Source organism: Paramormyrops kingsleyae, chromosome 14 (assembly GCF_048594095.1).
Source record: "Paramormyrops kingsleyae isolate MSU_618 chromosome 14, PKINGS_0.4, whole genome shotgun sequence".
NCBI classification, from domain to species: domain Eukaryota; kingdom Metazoa; phylum Chordata; class Actinopteri; order Osteoglossiformes; family Mormyridae; genus Paramormyrops; species Paramormyrops kingsleyae.
Window position 1 is genome coordinate 15,845,618 of NC_132810.1, and position 22,911 is coordinate 15,868,528.

At 50.4% G+C, this 22,911-nt stretch overlaps 2 protein-coding genes and 1 long non-coding RNA gene across 3 annotated transcripts; 2 read left to right on the plus strand and 1 right to left on the minus strand.

The window, feature by feature from the left end:
- Positions 1 to 676: 676 nt before the first annotated feature.
- On the plus strand, positions 677 to 11,010 carry LOC111834020 (SERTA domain-containing protein 4). Its single transcript, XM_023792887.2, has 4 exons — positions 677 to 1,475; positions 8,841 to 9,020; positions 9,245 to 9,360; positions 9,437 to 11,010. The coding sequence occupies exons 2-4, from the start codon at positions 8,858 to 8,860 to the stop codon at positions 10,049 to 10,051; spliced, it is 894 nt and encodes a 297-aa protein (XP_023648655.2). The 5' UTR covers positions 677 to 1,475; positions 8,841 to 8,857; the 3' UTR covers positions 10,052 to 11,010.
- LOC140578423 (uncharacterized) lies at positions 3,371 to 16,133 on the minus strand. Its single transcript, XR_011982622.1, has 3 exons — positions 15,936 to 16,133; positions 14,502 to 14,600; positions 3,371 to 3,508 (listed from the first exon to the last, which is right to left on the minus strand). It is a non-coding gene; the product is annotated as an uncharacterized lncRNA (long non-coding RNA).
- Positions 16,134 to 16,984: 851 nt separating this feature from the next.
- On the plus strand, positions 16,985 to 18,760 carry LOC111834029 (uncharacterized). The gene is made up of 2 exons (XM_023792899.2): positions 16,985 to 17,532; positions 17,721 to 18,760. The coding sequence occupies exons 1-2, from the start codon at positions 17,489 to 17,491 to the stop codon at positions 18,496 to 18,498; spliced, it is 822 nt and encodes a 273-aa protein (XP_023648667.1). The 5' UTR covers positions 16,985 to 17,488; the 3' UTR covers positions 18,499 to 18,760.
- The last annotated feature ends 4,151 nt before the right edge of the window (positions 18,761 to 22,911 follow it).

Genomic DNA, 22,911 nt, shown 5'->3' on the forward strand with positions numbered 1-22,911 from the left:
AGATGCATCATAAGACTGCCAGTACTGTTTCTGAATAATTATTCTCGAGAACCAAACAAAACAAAAAAAGTTGACACTGTAATTACAAATCGGACTGAAGCAGATGCGCGCGGACGGACACCCATCAACAAGAACAACGGAGCATTAGCTCATCTATACACAAACCCCACCAGGCTGTATATATGTGCACTAGCGCGTTAAAGCCAACAGATGGCGCCAGAACTGCGCCTTATAGCCGTGAAATCCCGCTAACCTGACGATAAACAGATATATCCCTCCATAGAGAGGCACGATGTCATATACTGTAGCTGTTACATATATCATAAGAGAATGTCGACAAAGGCCGCCATATCCAAGAGCATTTCTGCAATTAATGCAGTACTTAAGCATATCAACACGTTTCAAATCATATATTCCTTTAACACAGGTTGTTGCTTGTCATAAACAATTGGTTAATTGATCGTCATAGCTATTCCTCTTGTGCAGTGACACTTTCTCTTAAATAATAGTCTATTTAGTAAAGACTCGGGGTCACTAATATTGTCGCATCAGTTATTGTAGCCAATCTGAAAAGCGAGGGTGCGTTTGAAAATGATTTTGCACCTTTGCTTTCGTACCTCTCCAAAGCTGAGCAGAGTTATTTAAACCCCATTTTCCAGTGGTCAGTCCTCTCCGCCATCTGGAAAAGTAATAGGAGAGTTTTACTCGGGGAGGAGATCAGTGAAAGGAAGGGGGGGATCTATGGTTTTGGCCCAGATGTGTGAAGGTCTGTCTTCGAGCCCTACAGGGCTGTGTTTTTTTGGATCTTGCAGCCAATGCGAAAAAAAGGTAATAATGAGCGGGGCCAGCGAGCACGAATTGGCAGCACTCCCGAAGCTGCTCTGAATAGGAAGCGAAGAGCAGCATGCACGCCGGAGAAAGGCTGGAAAAAGCGAGTCGACGTCGGATCAAAGGGGGAAATGCATAACAGATGCCCGAGTGCGCTCCCTCCCCTCGCCTCCGTGTCGGTCACACGTAAAATCCGTCCCCAGCCTGAAAGCGGTCCAGCGGGGGACTACCAGCGGAGGGGATGGGACGCGGCTCGCCTCCCCTCCTAACGTGCACGGCTGTCACTGCGAGCGGCGGACCAGCGGCATCGTACCACCTTTTTTTATCTTTTTTTTTTTTTGCGGATTGCCCGTGGAGTCTCTCCGTCTCCAGAGGGGTTGGGGGAAGCGGCTGGATGGACGCAAGCAAACACGGCTTTGTCTGAGCTGTAACGCGATTGCGGAGGTGAGGGCACGGTGAGCCGCTCTCCGGAGCCCGTGTGGTCCGGTGCGTTGCGGAATCGGGGTCTCCGACCAGCCCCCCGTCGCTACGCGCGGACGCCGCGCACATTAAACCGAGTGGATGCGGAGCGGAGCGGAGCGCTGCGCACCAATGATCGCCTTCGCTGTGTGAAGGGGAACCAAGGCGCTATATCCACACCATTCAAGGTAAGGCGCTTTTGTGCCTATGGGACTTACCCGTATCTCCTAGGTTATCCTATTGTCGTATTTGCGGACTTTACATTACCTGCAATGATTTAATGCTTTGTGTCTATTTATAGACGATATATTGTATATATAAACATGTAACCAATTTCGTCCTCATTAAAAGAAAAAATCAACCCCATTATAAAGATAAAATTAAATGGGAGACTAAGTCGGAGGTTATTTATTGTCTGTTGGTGTAATATGGCAAGGCGCCGAGCAGGATTAGTTTCGTGGCGTTATTCTGAACTGTGAAATCCACGCATCGGTGTAAATCGGTGGATATACGGGCTTCTGCTACCTGAATCAAAAGAAACTGTTCCTAAGATTTCCATCGAAGACAGTCTTTAATTAAAAGCAACGGTAAATTACGCCTTCCACTGTTTTCTTTGATTCCGGGGACAAAATGTCGCATATTAACTGATAATTTAAATAGTTTTTAAGTTTTTAGCGCGCCTTTCATTTGAGATTATTTAAGACGACGAATGTGCGCAAAACTAATAAAACGCAGCGTCTCACCTTGTTTGTGATGTAGAAAGACAGGTGATATAATAATGGCTGTTAGTGCCACGGGGGGTCACAGGTGTGGTAGGCAGGGGAAAACGTCCCATCATCTGCCCAGACCGTGAAGACGTGACCACTGCGGAGCCGGGAGGAGATCAGCATTCAAGAGGGAAACTTAGGGGCACCCTTTAACTTCTGCGCAAATGTCGGCGATGTTGGCGCTTTAAGTTTAATAAGGTGACGTCGCCTTCTGACATTATGCACAATGCCAACCTGAAGCACCAAAACTATTCATCTCACCCCAGTGTAACGCCATTCCCCTGTAGGGCTGCCATTAATCACCCTGCGTCGGACTCTTTTTTTCCCCATTACCGCATCTTCCCTCCAGTTTTAGAGGTGATATTTTGCAGGAGAGGACGCCCGTGACGGCGCGACTCCTCACCAGCTTCTAATCAAACCCGGGGGCTCCTGAGATGTGCTCGCACACCCTAATGACCTCTTAGACTTGCGGCGGAGGTTCGTGTCGGAGGGGCGAGGCAGCGCAGGCGGGTCCTGGCGTCGGCTAACAGCTCCAAGTCCTCTCACATGTCCAAGCAGATAGAGCAATCTGCTCTTGTTTAAACACTGGCAGCTTTTCAACGGGACTTTCGGGGCGGAGGAAGAAAGAGCTTCCCTTTACGCTCTTTTCAGTCTCTCTCTGTCACACGCACACACTCCTGGGTCTTTTTGTGGAATAGCGTGCATTAGCCCTGCAGACCTGTATTATGGCTGGACGCAGATCGACAGTCTTTCCCTGCCAGGAACATCTGGAGTCGCTCGCCAGGAATTCCAACCTTGGCCGTGCGTTTCCCTTAGAAGGAGAACAGAGAGAGGCGGAACCGCGAGGGTCCGGCGGGGCCAGGGGGGACTGGGGGGGGGGGGGCAGGGAACATGCCGATGAGCTGTTGTGGGTTGTCCTTTGGGGATGGGATGTTTGGGTGTCGTGGGCCGACGAGGATGTGTTCTCCAGTGTTAGTGCTTCCAGAATCCAGCCAGAAAGCTACCAGAGAATAAAATAAACTCCTATTCCTGTCAGGGTGCGAGTCATTGCCGAATTCCCTTGGCCATCATTTAAGGCCGTGTTTATTTGTCCATGGTAAACCCACCCCCATTTTTTTTTCTTTCTGGGCTGGATTGAATCATGACACATCCAAAGATGCGTCCTTGAGACAGGCAGCCTTCCCCCAGAACCAGCAATGGGGTTGTTAGTACATTGCCACACAAAGGTGTGTGTTTGTGTGTGGGGGGGGGGCATGAATGTTCATTCATACTTTAGAAATTCCTACTCATAGATACTTGCCACCCTGGATGGAGGGGGGTCCACCACAGCTAGCTGTTTGACAGGAATCCATCACACTGTGAGTCATTGGCACTCACGCTGGAGGAGGGTGATGCAATGCAGGCGTGACGTCATCTCACCCCCATCGGACTCCGCCAAGCATCCCATGGAGCCTCTGAAACCACAGAGCACCAACCGTGACCTTGGGGGGGTCCGGGAGTGATGTGCGGGAAGCATTCGGCAGCCTCATGCTGGGTCGGCTTAGTGTCCCACCTCATCTCACAATCAGCAGCATCCCCCCCCCGCCTGTTGAGGTGCAGATTCCGTTTTCCAGAATGATCCACTGCTTACAACTTTCCATCACAATATACACACAATATACACCCATGATGCACGTTACCGACACAGTGTCCAATTCACAGTCCGCAGCCCACGAGCGTCTGGGCTCATTACTTCAGACTCCTGCTGCTGCATGTAGAACCACCCAACCGGGTCACGGCACCAGCCTGAGCCTGAGCCTGAGCCTGAACCTGAGCCTCACACCGAGCTGCGCTGTCAGACACAGCAGGGGTCATGTGACCAGCTACAGGATCTACTGGGAGTGTCACCCTCTCACCGAAACATTTAACCGGCTAACCATCATTTTCACATCCCAAATCTGCAACTCTGCCCCCAGCACTGTGTTCCAAGGTTAAGGGTCAAATAGGAGTTTTGGAATCCAGTCCTTCCTCACCGCCCAAGTGCTAACAAGTGAAGCCCCGGGCGTCTCCATTTACTAGCAAACTCAAGTTCCCCAGAGCTTTCAGCCAGCAGAGAGCTAAAAAAAACATCAAAATCGGCCCGCAGATACATTTTTCATGGCACGCACTTAAATTAGTGCTTGCTGGAGTGCCTTTGTGAGGCCGAATTAGCCCGGCTGCTAAATCGGAAACGAGGTGAAGGCGGGGCAATTAGAAAATAATGCTTCGTTAGTGCTTTTATTGGAGAGGTCATAAAAGTCAATGGTCTTTAACGAGAAGGTGACAGCTGGCAGAAAGAGCGGCTTCCTTTCACGGGGATCGAGGTGCGTTCGAATGCACGCTCCGTTACTGGGGAAGCTGACAGAGCGGGTCGTCATTGAGAGTTACAAGCAGGAAGCTAATTGTTTGCCGTTTTACGGTTTCCCTTCGACTCTTGGCATATGTGCTGAGCAGGACCAGCCCTGTTTTACAGTCCTGGCTGTAGCCCCTCATTCACCCTCACTCTGCCCTGCTCCCCCCCCCCCCCAGCCCCACAACGACCAATGGGTGGCGCTGTTTGTTATATGATTCAGACGAGCGCTTACGGCAAGCAAGCCCTTAACTGCTGACAGTATGTTGGGGCAGGACAAGTCTGTCAAGCAGAGTGAGGTCATTCTGCAGGTGGGAGTGAGGCTAAGACAGTGAGAAAACTACGGTCGTAAAGTTTTCTGGCCGAGCTCAAGTCATTTAATACAATGAATCTTTATCGCACGCGTTTGTTTTCTGGTCAAAGTACTTTTTCCTTTTGTGACAGGCGATGCAGACTGCTTAGTGTCGAGGGCCACGGGGACCAGTAAGGCATTGTGGGAAATTCTGGAACTATCTGGGAGCGGGAGAAACTTTGTGGCGGATTGCGAAGCGCATCGCTGTCTCCGCGGAGCCGGTGATTCCTGCGAGGCTGTGTTGTGATGTCTGCTAACGAGGCAGCCGGGGTTCCCTGCCGCTGACAGGAATACTGGGACGCCTCCATCGGCTTCCCGCGTAATGAAGCTCCTGCCTCCGCACTCACTGCCGACAGTCTCCCAGAGGCTCCGGCACGTTCCGCCGGGGCGGCCGCACACGGGGGGGCGGGGGCGAGAGGGGGCTGGCGTCCCTTCTGGCAAAATCTCAACGTTGATGAATCGGGGGGCAGGAAGGGGGGTGTACACTTTCATGTGTCGCTGCCTGAGTACAAGTACGGTGAGCGGATGACTGGGGGTGGAAGCGGAGGGGGGGGGATCCCCTAGAATTCAAAGTGTACCCCCCCCCCATCCGTACCTGAAGTAGAGTAAGGTGCCGCAGGGCGATGGAGTACCACCCATCAATCAAACCAAAGGCACGTTTGGCAGAGCTACGCCCACACCCCTTCCTGAGAAGGTCCCCCTCCCAGTCCCATCCCGGCCCTCCGGCTGCTGAAACACACAAGGCAGTGGGCAGGGTTTTCCAATATGGCCACCGCTGGCTTTGGCACATAGAAATGCTGCTTGCCCTTACTGTAGAAGGTTCCGCCCGGAAACCCCCAGAGCGGGGTCCCTGTGAGATCTAGCAGCCCCCACCCTGGCTGTGATTTGTGACCCACAGACTGGCAGATTGTTCCAGAAGGACACAGTGTCCCGTGAAAAGCATTCGGCTTGGACATACAGGCTACAGGCCAGAGTTACGAGCCCAGAGAGACAGTTCTGAAAATTGAGGTTGTCATAATTTTGTCATAGGCGTGTTTGTGTTTTACTGCACGTGTGAAGCTATTTCGCCATGTTGTTCAGACAAGTTTATCTTTCCTGTAACTTCATTAAATGAATAGTTTATGTGCTTTAAGAGGCTTGGGGTTGTTCAGTCAGTGGAACCTGGCCTGACCCTATAGGCCCCCCCCTACCTACAGCCTGGAGGAGCCCCCAGCATAAAGGTTAAGTGCTGTTAGTGTCAGTCATGATTAAAAACTCTCTCTAAAGAAGGCCAAGTGAGTCAGGATGCTGTTCATTAAAGGCCCAGAGCAGCAGATGGGTGTGGCTCGTCTGTATATCACATTTTGGGGGCCATTTTTTCAGTCCCCACAAAGGGAAACTCAGTGTAATAAAAATCTGTGACTGCAATGAAAAAACTAAGAAATCCAAACTCTTGTATTTAGTTTGGTTACTTATGGTTAAGGTTAGGGCTGGGTAGGGGTTAAGGTTGTCATTGTAGTGATTAAGGTTTTGTCCATAAAAATGAATGGACGGTCCCCACAAATATATGGACACAAATGCGTTTGTGTGTGTGTGTGTGTGCTTGTGTGCGTGTGTTAGGGGGGATGTTTACATTCTCCCTTCTCTCCAAAGGTGTTCTGCATTTTCTCCAGACTACGTTCAGTCATTCTTATTAAACACAGATAACAGCCCCACCCCCTGCACACGGAGTCGGGCAGCATGCTAAGCGTGTCCCCCGCAGTGGCCCTGGGGACAGGGACGGCTTTGCGTGAGGACTACAGAGAGCGAGCTTAGCCCAATCCACCGTTAGCCGAAACGCGGTGATATAGTTCAGCCCTTGTTGCTATGGTGCGCAATTCACTGAGTGACTGTATCAGTGCCGTGTTTTACCGCGCTCCACGCTGGATATGGTGATGGAAGTTTCCGGACTCCGCCACACGCAGGGTGTTAAAAGGTGACTTGGCTTGAATCGGTTGTGTGGTTTGCTTGCCATACCAGCAAGGCGTCTATGTCTCTGTACTGCAGACCCTGGTTCACACGCTCTGTGCGCATGTTTGTCCCCCTCAGATGTGGAAATCCCAACCTAAAATCACGATCTTAGTGGCAGAGACGCCCAATTCAGATCACAGCCGATTCCAGAACCGGAGCGCGAGACAGATCCTTCACCTGCAGGAGAACACGGGTTCACTTTGGGGAAGGTGACCTTTGGTTCCACAATGACCCCCCCCAGCACCCCCTCCTACTACTGCCAAGTGTAACAGCTGTCGTTTAGGTGCCCGTGTGTGTGTGTGTGTGAGAGAGAGACAGACAGTGTGTGGTCTGAATACAGCGGAGGGCCCCCACCTTCAATCAGAGCGGCTCGCTTCCCACGCACTGCACCTTGCCTCAGGCCTAGACAGCAGCGCCCCCTAGTGGGATCGTGCCTCCACACCACAATTAACTTCTCGCCATCAAAGAGAATAGGAAAGTGGGAGACCGGTAGCTCCTGGGAGGGAGCTAGGGAGATGAGAGGAGCAGGAGGAGCGGGTGGGGCTGCACCCCCCACCCCCACCAACAGAGGCGTTCTGCCACGGAGAGCGTGTGCTCTCCACCGGGACTGAGACAGAGAGAATGAGACAGTGAAGCCCTCGGGGAGACCCCCCCCCCTTTTATTCCTCTCTCTCCTTGCCCCCCCTTGCTCACTCCATCACCCCCACTCTCTGAAGAACAAGAAGTTTTGCTCTACATGTAGGGAAGCAAGCAGATATTTCATTATTTTTTTTTCTCCCCCAACTGCGAGCTGTCTGCTGTGGCGTCACATTTAATAGCCTGGGAAGGATGTCAGCATCTCAGGGAGAAGGCGGATAAAAGCGGAGCGGAGAGGAGAGGGGCACACTGCGGGGGGGGCGGGGGGGGGGGGTCCTCGGGGAACGAGGCGGGATGACGCGGAGACAGCCAGCCGCGGGAGGACGGGGACTTTATATAATTATCTGCTGGCGCTCCTGCAGTTTGGTGAGACGAAAGTTAATTAGGGTGGGATGGCCCTCCAAGCTGGGGGGGAGGGGGGGGCAGGGGGTGTGTGTAAACCTTTCCGGACGAGTAGTTATCCAGGCAGGTTGGGCAGATTGACAGCTGCTCTCTCTCCCTCTCTCTCTCTCTCTCCCTGACTCCAATGTAATGTCTTTCCCTCTGGCATTCCGGCGTCCGGATCATCTTCATTCGACACCACATGAGGGAGCCCCCCCCCCCCCCAAAGAAAAGGTTGGGGTTAAACCCTCAGCAGAGGGAGGGGGTGAGCAGCTGGCAGAGGGACCTGGGGGGCACGGTATCGCTACGGCCTGCTGGTGCGAACATGAAATGGGGCAGAGGACAGCACGACCAGCCCATTGTGGGCTCCAGTCCCCGTGTCAGCGTGCCCTCGGGAGTCACTCCAGTCCCCGTGTCAGCGTGCCCTCGGGAGTCACTCCAGTCCCCGTGTCAGCGTGCCCATGTCAACAAGACCGGAAAGAAAAGCATGGAATGGCAAGCTAGGATGCATCTGTGCTAAGAAACTGCAGCGGTGGTGGTGGGGGGGTATGACTGGGGGGAGCACACAGAAACAGCTGGGCTACAGGTGGAGTTTATACAGCAGTTTCCAGGCTTCGGGAGCCGCTGGGACGAAGCGGGAATGTCCATGACGGCGTCCACCGCCTTTCTGTGCTCAGGACTCTTTGGGGGGGGTTGTGTGCTTTGCCTGAATGTCTGCCGACCATGTCAGGGTCACGGCCGGCGAGCGCCACCCTGGGGCTGCAGACAGATCTGTTTGCTCTCAGTTGGTGGGATGATTAGAATTGCTGCCGTCTCAATGGCTGCTTTCGCATCCACACAGTTATTCCAGCCCCCAGTACATGCCGGGCACCTAAGGTGGCTTTCAGACACACCACTGTGCTACACTCATATGCCACATAGCAACAGAAAGCAAGTTCCAGAGAAACATGACATAGGGATATACTTGGATGCCTTGCTGGTCAGACTTCTGACAACAGTGTATACCCTGAGGGGTCGAGGCTCTGTTACTAATGGGACACCCCCCCCCCCCCCCATGCAGACAGGAGTGAGTGAGAGATGACCCTGGTCCTGTCCATGAATTCATTTTGCGACCACGCCGCCTGCGAGGAGGAGTCCACCCTCCCACAGTACCAGCCCATCTGGGAGTCCGAGCACTGCAGCAAGAGCTGTGTCTCCAGCCCCTCGCCACAAGGAGGCGCCGTGGAGCAGCTCGTGGAGGGTAGGCCTGAGCCGGATCCACGGCGCTGTCCCTTTTCTAACCGATTCCTGAGTATCCCTCGGGAGTCCCAGGGAATGGCCCGGTTCTGGAATTCAGTGCTGTCTTGTAGAGCAGGGGCAGAGTTATCTTGACCGGGAATCCCGCCTCTGTGAAACGTAAATGGCTGTGGGAATCCCACACACAGAATTTACATGTTTTTATTTATTTCACAATTTTTTCCCCAGAGCCTCACTGCAGAAGACCACCGGATCATGTGGTGGCCTCGAGGATCGCCTACTTTAAAAGGAAGTATGTGGAGGAGGACCAGCCTCCCTTCAGCTTCAGAGGCTACTGCCAGACCGTGAGTGTCCCACTCCCAGGCCTAGGCTTAGTGCTTAGTCTGTTCCTAGTGCTGAGTTTCCCGGTGTGGCCTGCAGGTGGCGCCAGTGCTGGAAGAGCGTGCACACGTGCTGCGCCTGTCCCTGGAGAAGATGCGCTTTATCGACGACCCCGAGGCCTTCCTGCGACGCTCAGTGCTTGTCAACAACCTGCTGCGCCGGCTTCGTGCTGAGATCCTGCTGCAGAGCGAGTGGTGCCTCCCACCAGGCCCCGCCCCCACCTGCCCCTGGGAGGCCCCTCCGGGGCCCTACCGCAAGCGCTTCCGGCTAATCCGCGGGGAGGCCCCAGAATGCCTGCAGACCTGCTGCTGCTTCTGTGGGGGGCGCTATCTGCGCTTGCCATTCTCCGTCTATGAAGACACAGCCACCTCCTCTTCCTCCTCCTCCTCGTCATCGTCCTCCACCTCCTACGCCTCATCCTTCTGCACGTCCTCCTCTCCCCCCTTTCCCCAGCTGCTCCCCACAGATGGTAGGAAGACCCATCTGGACTCCTTGTACCCTGGGCCGGACCTGCCCGAGGCAGGCGGCGCTGAGGGGCCTGCGGACCCCAAGGAGCGGCCCAGGTCGCGTGAAAGGGAGCGGCCCAAGGCGGGTCATTCGCGCTGGGGTGAGCTCGGACCTGAGCCAGGGGTCCAGGAGAGCAGGAGACTGTGAAGCAGAGAGAGCGAGAGGGAGGGGGCTGGGGGGGTCCGCCGGCACGCCGAGGGGCAGCCAGAACCAGCTGAGGTTTTTCATTTGAGACGTTTGGGCAGGTCCAGCACGGCCCGTTTGGATTGAGGTCCATTTCCACATCTTCATCTGCCCGCTCTCCTGGTCTTTCCCATGAAGCCGTCACATTTGTCCAGATTGACAAACACATGGTGCCTTAATTTTATAAATGTTTTTTTGTTTCTGATCTTGTACCTAAATCGTCTATAATTTCATGAAATTCGCTGCAGCAGCACATAACCAGAAAGGCTGTTTTTGGAGGCCCCCCCAGCTCAGTACGGAGTCCTGGGGGGTGTGACCCCACTGGCCATCACCTCCAGGGGGCGCTGCTGTCTAGGCCCGAGGTGAGGTGCAGAACGACATAATTCAGACATAATGACATAATTTGGACATAATTCATGCCTCACCCAGAATGAAGGACCCTAATACGCTGATTGCAAAAAAGACTACCTTACCCCCCCCCCCCAGCCAGAGGGCGGCACGCACCCTGCGTGAAGCGAGAAGTCAGGTGACCCAGCTGGCCCTCTGTTCTCCATGGTAACTGCTGGATTTCTCCGCCTCGCGACCAAATCGCATCTCCAGAGACATTATCTGTTGAATAGCTACCATTCTGACGAAGTGCAGGCGAAAGAACCTTCCGGAAAGACTGTATTAATTTTGTGAATTTTCCTTCAGTAGTTTAAATTTGCTTTGATTTATCGAGAGCTTTCTAGAATCAGATGACAATGAAACCCAGGCAGGGAGCGACACTGCAGCAGGATTGGATATAAACACTCAGAAGCACAAAGGTTTGCTTTTTCTTAAAGGGATGGTGGTTAGCAGTGAACCCACTTTGATCAGGCGTTCTGTGTGATGTTTTTGTGACAATTGTAAAAATTATAATGAATAAAATGTTATCGCGTGTGCCCATCTCTACCTGTGTGACTGTACACCAGGCGAGAGTCATCTAGTATAGAAAAGCTGTACTCCTACTCACCCGGAAACAGTAACAACCTGTGACCTTTGACCTTACTCACTTTAGCAGGCTAATAGGAGCAGGGATTGTTGTTGCCTTTCTCTCTTTAGGTCTAATGTGGTGACAATTTGGCTCAATAGAATCCAGACCAGAAAACATGGTTCCTAAGGATGAGGTGTCCAGCATAACTCCCACCTAAAGGATGTGGACCAGGGTTCCCAGATCTGCTTCTCGATATGTTACCCGTCTTTGTTCCTGAATGATTTGGTGAAAAAGACTCCAGATTTAGTAAGAGGCACGGTGAAGGTCAGACATGCCAAGTCAAACCAGAATGAAGCTGGTCACAGGTCATGTTGGATAACCAAGCGCACGGAGAGAGGTAATCGGTTTGGATTCAGAATCATGGTGCCATGTTGCTGCACATGAATTCGGCCAGCTGCCCCCCCCCCCACACCCCCGCCAAGCCCCCCCAACACCATGCCAGGGCTCGTTAATCTTCCCGCACATGAGCAATCACGTCCTCCCCCCTGCTTCCTCCCTGGCAGCACCTTCATCGCTATGGAAACGGCATTTACCGGCCACGACATGCTACGGGCTTACAGCGCCTGCGAGGGCATGTGGGAGGTGGGCCTGCCTACTGCACCACGTCAGGACACTTAAGTCTGGGGGCCCCTGGGCCACACAGCACTGCCCTAAACAAACCACTGCAGTATCATGGTGGGTGGGGGGCAGGAGCATAAACCGACATCGCACCGACATCATTCCCAACGGCCCCCGCCCCAGTGAGGAGTGTGAGGTCACAATAGCGCAGCCCCGCTGGACACCGTCCTCCGATGCTGACAGAACATGGTGCGTGCTCGCTCGCCCCCCTCCCTCAAAATCACTGTAGGCCCAGTCTCCTCCCTCACCCCCCCCCCCCCCCAGCTCAGGGGATCTGGTTTTTTTCGACTCAGACAGACTGCGGTGAGGGGAGCTGTCATTTGTCAACAAGGAACTTTGGCAGCTCCTGGTTTCCATGGGAACAGTCTGTTGCCGAGGAATGGTTTTGCATCTCAAGGCCCCAGAATTGGCTGCATCGCCTGGCGGGTCTGCCCGCGTAATGCCCATCACCTTTGCTTTGAGGAGAGAGGACCAGCTTCCCCGGGAATCAGGCCACACGTTTCCCATGACAAAGCTGACATATTTTTCTGGCTAATATACAGTAGACATCGTTTAATTTTTAAACCTCTATAATGTCTGCTTACAGTGACAAGCAGGAAGAGAAGAGCAAAGAGCAAAGCACCCTGGGCACACCTCACCACCCACGACCCCCCACCCAAAAGGGAAATCGCCTAATTAATTTTGTGCCCCCCCCCAGGAAGATGGTGCCCCAGACAACCACGTACGGCATACCGGTTCACTGTCACCTGTTTTCATCCCTCACACTGCCAGAGGTCCCTAATTGGATGGTCTTGCCATCCCACACTGCAATACATCCACTGCCATTTTTGTACAAAGTCATTTAACTGCTTAGCCAATTCTTCAGAGCTTGTTACGATCCAGTTTATGATGGCAGGACATTTTGCTGGAGGTTAGGCTGCACACTGATGAGGCTTTTAGCCAGCAATCTTGCAAATGCATACTCGCGGTCACACTTTAACCCACAGCTCCGTGTCAGCCTGCATCTTTACAGTGATGTGTGTGCATACGCTATCCCCACATGTCACCTAAGACCCAGTTACAAACATCTAGAAAGCCTGGATGATGTGTGTCACCAAAGCTAGCCCATTAACAGTGTTCGTGTCTGGATCTCCTCCCGATCTGTGACCCACAGTGAAGTCGCACTGCCCCAGATTGATTTCCAGGAAGAACCGCACTACTTCATCTGACGTGTCCCGATGCCACATCCAAAGGTATAAGCAGCTGACACAGTCGTCCCATGGGGTTTAAAGGCATCACTTTGTAATGCCAGCCCCAGCTGACACAGGGCTGTCTTCACGCTCTCAGGCGCGAACCTTAAACGAAGGGATCGGGGCTGGGGGGGGAGACTGCTATCTGTTGCAGAAGCCAAGCCCCCTCCCCACGTTCCAGCACATACACACAGCACGCTTCCAGCTGTGTGCAGATAAAACATAGCACCCCTGTCTTCAAAGCATCATCACGTATGATGGGATCCTACAGATGCACCACACGGTAACGTGGGGTGACTGTAAGCCCCGGACGGGTGTCCACGCAGGCGCCTGTCACAATACACAAGCTCATCTCCCTCAGCTTTATGCCTCTTAACTGCTGTTATATAAGCATTTGGTGTGTTTATGGGGCGGGTGGGGGGGGGGGGGGGTTATATATGCAAATACTGGGATCACAAAATGGAAAAAACAGCAGCTGCCATTATGGGTGTCGGGATCGGCCAAAAGGGGATTGCGGCTAACATCACGATGTGGGAGGGGGGCGAGACGCTGAGTGACCCTGCGGGTCCCTCTCTCACCTGCTGGGGCTCTAGCAGCCAGACACCTTGTTTGTTCTGAGCGCTTTTAAACATCTTAAAGGGATTGACAGCACATGTCTCGCTTAGAGAAGAACCTCGCAGCCTAGTCAATAAAAAAACAGGAATAAGTGTAAGTATTAATCCCAGCCCTCTCTTATGGGGGGTCGCTATCTGAATAATCCCCCTCTTCCTGTTCTCAGAGAGCTGAACAACATCCCAACACAGGTGGCAGGCAGGTTTCACCCAGACGCGACAGACGTAAATGGCATACATGCAAGTCAGACACGGTGGTGGATTTTCCATGAGAATTTTAAACGCATGTTCATCAGGAATTTTTAAAATGAACTCCAGATGTTTGGCTGGCCAGTGGGGGGGGGGGGGGGGGGCGGTGGTAATGAGTATTACTGCTCACAGATGAATATGGCAGCAAGGCATGTTGGGAAAAGAGGTAAAACAGGGAAGGGAGAAACTTTCACTTTACTTTTCAAAGCAAGTCCTTCTCTTGTTCTGTGCCTGAGGTTACTTTCAGGTTATATAACATGTTGGGGGGAGGGGGGGGGGTGCTAAAACTGAATGTTTTATTACCGTTTCCACCCCCCTACCCATTTTCCCTCGGGCTGAACCGAACTTCACGTTCGCTAATTCCCCACGGTGCCACTGTGAAGCTCTGCATTACCCCAGAAAGCCGCTGTCCGATCATCTCCGGGAGGATCACGGCCTCCCTCTCTCTCACCAAGCCTCAGTCACCACAGGGCACCTTCACACGCAGCCAGAGAGCTGCAGGGCGCACTGAAGGGTTAAAGCGACTACGCCACCCAAAGTGAACGTCCACAGCCAGGCAGACCAGCCTGTCAGGGTAGTATCCTGGATGGATGGATGTTATTACCAATATCGCTTTCATGTAAGATGTGTACAGATCGAGTACCATGTGACATCAGAGACATAATGAGGTACACTGGAGGATCGGGACTCACCCTCATTAAGGTGCTGTCACCAGATTAACGGGAAGTCCGCCGATTCCACGCTAGAGCCATTCCGTCACAATCAGTCACCTCAAATGATCCAGGAACAGCCTCGGAAAGATCATGGGACATTTCAGAGGAGCGTCTGTAACTTTGCTGGACATTCTGAAGTTGCAACAACTGAAACGATTCTGACTGCTCCCGTATCTCACCGAGACTTCATATGAACATCCAAACTAGATTTTTTTTAAAATCCGCTTTCAATCCTGTTGACATTTGCACAACATTGTGTTCTAAATGATGGTTATTATGATAAAATAGCACCTTGAAGTAATTCGCATATTTTATAATTATGGTGAGAACAGGGGGCCGTGGTCTTTCACAGGTGCACCGCTATAGTCACAGAAAGCAGTGCTTGTTATCCACTTATCCAGCTAATTCGACATTCGATGGCCTCCTTGACTCTGCCCTTGGGAAGGGGGGCTGGGGGTCCATCCCTCAGTAATATAATTTGCCAAACATCGGGGAGTGACGTCATTGAAAATTTTCACCCAAAATGAAGCTGTGAGGTTAAAGATGTTTCAGGATAAAGGCCTTTTTTTAAAAAAGAAAGACATAAAATACAGACAGTGTCCTTGTTGCGTGGCGTTTGGGGGGGCACAATGGTTTATTTGAGGGGGGATGGCCTACGAATGCCCTCCCCCCATGATGCCATCCCTGAGTGGTCACCAGCTGGTTAAACTGCCTGCCTGAGGATCTTTGCCAATTTTTGCCATAGCACCACTTCCGCACAACGCCGGGCACGGCACTGCCGCCGGGGAGCTCAACATAACGTTTGAAGAACGTCGGCCTTAGAGGAGTGGAGACACTGCCTGAAGGGCACCTCCTTCATCTGGAAGGATCATAAAAATTGAATCAACTAACATTTTCAATGAATAAAAACGAAAGCATGATTATTTGAGGAATAACATTCTTTTCTGGAGCTGCTGTTGCCCTTCGCAGTGCAAACCTGACCTGAAACCAGTCACTTGGGCTAACCAGCAGATCCTGCAAGGGCTGTCGATCTGTAGCTCTCCGGTGCTGTTGTGTGAGGGGAGTCTCCAGGATTGGATGGAGTGAGACAGTGGCAGTTTGAGGTTTCCCTGCCCTGGACTGGTTTCAGGCGTCATCTGCATCCCCACATGTTCTCTGAATGGGGTCCTTGTTTGATGTTCCCTCTGGGGAGAACATGTCTTACAGGTGTCCCATTACTTCCCAATATATCACTCCTTCCCCCAGGCTGTGTCCTGACCCACAGTGAGGAGCAGTCGTCTGGCTTAACCACCCCCCCAGGGAGGCACACCCTGATGTGGCCGCAGGACCAAACAGCACAAGGGCTCCCCCTGTTCTCCGTTTCCCTGCCAGCCGTTCTCTCACTCCTGCTTCCTCCTAAGAGCTTTCGCTTACCAGTCTGCTGGACGGTGTGTGGCTCAGCAGTTTTCAATCATCAGAAGGTCGTTGGTGCGAATCCCGGGGCCAGCGGACCGATTCCACCATTGGGCCCTCAAACAAGGTCCCGATTGGTCCAGGGGCCAATCACTCTTACTTGTTTGAGTATGTGTCTCAAAGGGGAGCCAGATGGGATATGTGAAAAGAAGCATTCCAATGTACCTGCAAAAATAACAAAACATTACTTCATTTTTTAAAGTCAGGGCAATCAAGAAAACTCATTAACACAAGCATTGCTGTAATATCAAAATATCACCAATTCTGCTTCCATCGTCTGATGCATACATAACTAATCATATAAATTGTGACGAGCTGTCACGGTTACTCGAATAAACTGTATTATAAAAAAAATATCAAAATTCGATTACTCGGCAATATGGCACATAGTACTTCACATTAAAAGTGAATGAAAGTGCAGTCGTCTATCAATATTGTAAAGTATTGTATCAGCACAGCACGACTGCAGTGCTAATACATTTCAAAGAAGACTTTCGGGTTTGACGGACTCACAAACTAATGCAAGGTTAACCATAGATACGTGCAATTTAATCTGACTTAAATTATGTTGCTTAATATACTTTCTCCGATTCCTAAAGCCGAAAAAATTGCTGCTAAAGCGAAGGTTAGCCCCATCGCTTAGCCGCATCATTTTACGTAATTCCGTACATTTACAGTAGCTAACCAATATGAACTATTTTGTCAACGTGTTGTGTATTAGGGCTGAATTATACTGGGAAAAGTTCACACTGCGATATTGTACGTTTTTGTGATTATTTAGGAGTTGAATTAACTACATACTGTGGGATTCAACTTACTATCCAACAACAGAATCTGACAAATAAATTCGTGGTGCCTTGAGTTGTGGCAGCAGACTCAAGGCAGAGCCGACAAATCACTTACTCCTGCTCAGTATAGTCTCTATAGAATACAAAGTATTTACATACTGAGGGAAAGAAAGAATTTTTTGTGACCAGTTCTTGTTCGCTTTTCCCCTCCTCGCTTCTTTTTAATTCCTCACAAACGATGAATGAATGAGCCCGAGAGCCAGAACAATACCGGCGACGGCCGCCTCGGAGGGCGCCTACGGAATTTATTAGTGATGGCCGATTCGCAAACGAATCGTTCTTTTTAACTCGGTTTTTTTAGTGAACGGGTTGAACCGATTCGTAAATCTGAACGAATCGGTTTTTAAAATTATTTTAAGACGTTTTTAAAACTGATCTTTGGCTATTCAACATCCAAAAGCATCCCATCACCACCTTTCGGCACCACCCCGTTCAGGCGTGGACCGCGCCAAACACTCACCTGTATGGCTACTGGCACCCTTAAAAGGGGCAGACACAGGGGCAGGTTCATTATTTATTTATTTATTTATTTATTTATTTCCGAAAACTAAAGTCACGGCAGCTTGGTTACTGGGTTTGAAACGTCAGTGATTTTGCAAAGCTTTATCTTTAAAAGAAAAAAACTATTAACGTACTGTAATTTACACCATCAAACCGACAGGCAAGATGCGTACCTTCTATTCCATGTTATACACCGAAACACCAAACTCGTAAGTATGGTTGTTGTATTTGCAGGAACTCAATATATCTATTGCAATAAAGTACATACATACTAATTCATTACTTTTGTGTTCGTTAACTGTGCGTATATTAATAGATTTAAACCTAACACCAGACGTGTGCGTTTATGCAATGTTTAAAACAAACGCCTCTTTAACGTTACTATTTTGTTTTCCAGTAAGTTCTATTTCAGAGACCACATCAGCTTTGAGCAGATTCTATCTGTGAAAGAGGAGCTGAAGAAAAACAATTTACTGGAACCCGTCCTGAGTAAGAATCTGGACTTCGCGGCAAGGGCGCTAGGCAAAGTGCATCCCAGCTGTCTGTCGCGGGCATCCCTGCTGATCAGCGGCGACAGCCTCGTGGTCAAGATGTACCTGGAGCTCGTGCCCGACAGCAACATGCACTTCGCAGTGACAGTTGAGGGCGGACTGCCCGTGCTGCGTCAGCTGATCGTCTGCGGAAAGTCCATCTCCAAGGCGGACATCAAAGATGTGCACTTCTTCGGGCACCGGTGCCAGGATGAGACCGCTTCGTGTCAGCAGCAAGCCTTGAATTTGGCAGGTAACGGCTTGGAGCGCACGGAGCTGCGCATCCACTGCAACAAGCTGCATCTCACCTACACCGTGGAGGACGATGACGAGGATGGCGACAAAGAGGATTTGCGAATTATCTGCTTACAAACAAAATGTAAGCTGGGCACTGTTTGCACACTTGAGGGCTTAATGAATGTTAAGAGCTGGATAGAGCAAGAAAAACCCGAGAAGATAGGCCTTATAGCATGCATGGAGCACTTACTAAAGCAATACCGCGCTCCCCCTAGTACCCCCGTGTCATACCGGTTTGTTCTGCAGAGTGACGGTGAAACGGTGGAGATCTTCCCGACGGGTCGCACTTCTCGTTACATATTTGGCGACAAAAAATGTGTATCTATGTGCCCCGCAAACCCCAAGTAAGGAGACGTCACTGTCAGCTCTGCACCGATTTTGGGATCTAAATTGCTGGAAATCGCTGGTTCATGTTATACTACACTATATAGCAATTAATTTAAAACTAGGTTCATAGACTTACAAGAACTGATTAAAAACTATATTTTAATGTTAGCTGGCATTCTTATTTTGAAGAATTGAACGCTTAAAATCGCTTTTATGGTTTGCAAAGCGGCTTATGTTACACTACCGTTTCGTACAGCAGTAGGTAGCTGAAGGGTGTGTTCATTGAAGCGCAAATACTACCCAATTAATGTGTGATCAGTTTTTGGTACACATAAGAATGAAGATGAAGAATGTTTACAAACGGCACAGAATAAATCTTCTGTTAAACTTTTTTTGGAAATCTTTATTTTTTCCTGAATTTATTTTATATACATTTTCTTTTAAAAATGGTCAAAAGCCGTAGGATGGAGAACAAATTATTTTCCTATAACAGTGTCAAAGTCAGTGAGAGCTACCCAACATGAACTATATTTTCCTCAGAACAATTTTCCTTCTAAAAACGGCAATTTGGAAATGGAAAAAGAATGGATATTCTGCATGAGAACACCGATATATAAATAATTCGCCGTAAATATGAACTAAATTTAGCTTGCCCTTGGGTGATGCCCCCCCCAGTATTCACTCTGTCGCGTGCAGGGGCGCAGAAACGTTTCGTTGCATCCCACAGTGACAGTTTATCGTTTTGTCTGTAATCTTTCTCCATTGTCATTTGTAAATATTGTAAATGGAGTCGTTATCGTTGAGTTTTGAGTTTGATGACTTTGTTTCATTTGCAGTGACTTCAACTTCAGAGACTTTTACCTGGTTTTGTAGTTAGATCAATAACCAAGCTGTATGTATCTTCAAAACATTCAAATCGCTAGAGAAGGAGTCGTGATGGTATGACAGGATAATAGATCATTTCTCACAAAAAGAAAGGAGAGCAGAATTTACATATAAGTTACCGACTGGCTAAAATAAGAAAAAAATAAATTTTTTTGGTCATACTGCCAAATCAACCATAAGAATATCACTGTATACCCCAACTAACCATTTCTAGTCAAAAAGAGCAAAATATACGATGGAGCAAACATAAAACTTTTAAATCGTAATTAGCCAAATTTTAGAAAGAATTCAAGTCTGAAGACATCTAGATCGACTTAAGTAAAGGCAGCACTAGCCTTACATAAATTGTACTCTGCAGTTTGCGTTTTTCTTACAATTTCTTACAAGTACAATAACTGTCTTTCCACACAGCTGACATGACGGCTCTGACGCGCATGCGTCGCTGAACACCAAGCCATCATGTGATCCTCACTTCTCTTCACCGCATGTCGCACTGAGGCTACAGGCATTTCCGTGATTTTTCAGGCTAGACCTCTCTGGTGGAAAATCGGATCGTTTCCTTACTGCCCCGCCAGTATTGGCCCAATTTCTACAAAATTCACAAAGAAAAGATATCGCCAGTCTCAAGATGGTTGGCAGAAAAGGGATATTCCAGCACAACAATGATCCTAAGCAAAGAAGAATATAATTTAAACCATCAGTGGACCCAAAGCCTCCAGAACACATTCGGGGCATCCTAAAGCAAGGTTATTTTCAGGAATAAAATGCTTTTCTGGAGCTGCTGCTGTCCGGTGTAAAGCTGACTTGAAACAGGTCATGTGGGCTGACCAGCAGATCCTGCTGGGCCTCCTGCTCTGCTGCTAGAGGATCCATTTATTCAACTGGGCAATCAGACCAAAGACACTCAGGCTAAGCACCTTTCTTCAGATGTACTACTGACTAGGTTCTTCCCAGGATTAAAGCCAACAACCATTGGGCTGTGAACCACTAAGCATCTGGCTGCCAAAGGTAAGCTGTTAATCGGTAGTTATGCCCCCCTCCCCAAAAGTCTCCCCAAAATGTCGATGCACTCACCAGCCTGCGAGGCGACTCCCAGCCTCTTCAGACGCGACGCCATCAGGAAATACAGCTAACATCTCCTGCACTGTGGTCATGCAGCCACCGCAGAACCACAGCCAAAGGCAAAGGCTGGAAAAGCTGTGTTCCACACCCACGGGTAGGTCCTGGCCCGGCAAGCAGGTCCCAGTCTGCCAGCTCAATCAAAGCTGAAGACACTGGCATACTGGCATACTGGTTATGGGAGCCGACAGGTTGGCTGGGAGTCTGTGGGAGGGAAGAGTACCGTGGAACCCCAAGTATAAACTGGGAAATAGGTGCAGGAACCTTGAGCAGCTCACGCAGGAGAGATGGAGGTTGAATGGCAACATTTCTTTTTGTCTGTCAGGAAAATGTAAAAACCGCAGATAGAGAATTGGCGGGGAGGTGCTGTGGACAAACAGGTATGTAGGGTAATTAGAGCGTTTGGGTAGATGGGGCGTCTCGGCCTCCTCTAGCAGGTACCAGGATAATGTTGATTTTACATGCAGATGGGGGGGGGGGTGTCACCTCCAGCCAGCCTGCTGAGGGATTTTCTGTGCCTCACACCCCTGCTCGCCTTCTGTGAAGCGGGACACCCCCCTGGGGCTGATCTTCAGCATGGATGCCCCCCCCCCCCTACACACACTGTATCTCCATTCTGCACAGCTGGACATTCAGACAGAGGTAAACGTAAACAGCTCAGCTTTCAGGGGAAGCGGGGAGAATGTCTCTGTGGAGCTTCTCGCAGATCCTCTCAGTGAGCCCGCAGAGCTTTGCCGTCTGCCGGAGGCCGGCCAGCGTGACTGGCCCTTGGCGGAGCTCATGGCACGTTTCGGTGAGTGACGGCAAAACATGCACCATCATTGTCTTCATTGAGGCACAAAAGATTGCACCTCTGTTCTGCCATATTGTCTGGTAAACATGAAGACTTTGTAGGACTATCCTAACCTTCAGTGTATACTGGCAGAGACTATTCAGACATTTTCAGACATCTTTTAGCACTTGGGGCTGGCTTCAGGGAGCATAAGTTGTTTTGACTGGCTTCAGCCAACGGACATCTCTTTCTCTCACTCTCTCTCTTTCTCTCTTCCTCCTCTCTCTATTTCCACTTTTGGTCCCTATGGAAGCTTCTTTCTTCTATGAAGACACACCAGCTTTTATATTTTGGAAAAGCCATACCTTCCCAACCCCAACAATGGACATAGTGTCTTTGGGGAAGGCCACAGACTGCCAATGTTTGTACTGGTGCGCGCGCTCATGTGTGTGTGTTTGTGTGTGTGTGTGTGTGTGTGTATTGCTGCCCGCCAGATAGGTCTGGGTAACTGAGGACATATTCTCTCAGAATCAGTCCAGAGGAAGCAAAGAGGCTTGTGGCAAGACCCGCGTCTGTTTGAGTTGGCCCGGCCCAGAGTTTTTCCTGTGGTGAACTGGCAGATTCTGAGAAATGAACCTGGAAGCTGGGCTGGCCGCTGGACAGCTTGTTTCAAGTGTTGTTCAGGGGAAAAATGGAGGGGAGGGTGGGGAAATAAATGGGAGGATTTTCGGAAGCCCTCGGAATAATTGGAACATCGTGCCCTTACCTGCTCCAACGCATCCAGCCAGCCTGGAACGTCTCCAGCTCTGGTCCTGCTGGGATGCCCAGGCAGACCTCACAGTGAGGCTACATGGAGCTCTTCCATGCACGCTAAACGTGGCAGGCGCAGACACGTCCTGTGCCACAGAAATCCAGTCTGTTGTGCCATCTCACCCCATCTCATCCCACAGAAGTGAGGTCAAATACCGCTCGATTCAGACCCGTGAGCCAAAGGTAGTGACAGATTGACTTTTTGGTGACACAATGACAGTGACAGGGATGGTCACAGCTGTTCTACTGGCATTCAGGAGGTTTGTTGAAAAAAAATGATGAGGACAACTAACCATTCTGTGACTGTTGAACCCTCAGCAGATGGACAGGAGACCTTCGCCAGTGAGATACTCAAGCCTTGGGTGGTCAGGGTAAAATGGGGTCTTTATTAAAAGCATTGGGAGTATCTTCATAGGACTGGTTATGATTTGAGATATTCTGGAGTGACGGTGCCAAACAACTATAGCCAATGCCAGGAGGCCAGAGTTGGTTGGGGGTGTTCCACAGCCAGCCAATCCAGTCCTAGTTGAAAGAGGGACAGGTGTGCCCCCCTCCCAACATCAAGCCAGATGGCTGGACACAGCTGGCCTCCCCGTGACACAGCAGTCCTTCGTGAGTCGTCCATAGAATGATGAGGGATCAGGCATCGCTCAGAAACATCTCCAGAAGTGAAAAAAGAGCACAAGCGGCCCTCATAGGCACTTCCTGTCACCACACCATGTGCAGAAGATCTCAGGACCTTGCTGGTGAACAAGAGCAGCATTACACAGAATTTTTTTGAAGACTAGAGCTGACAGGTTAATTGATAGAAAAGGGGGGGGGGAGAAGCAAATTGCTGCGAGGGTGAC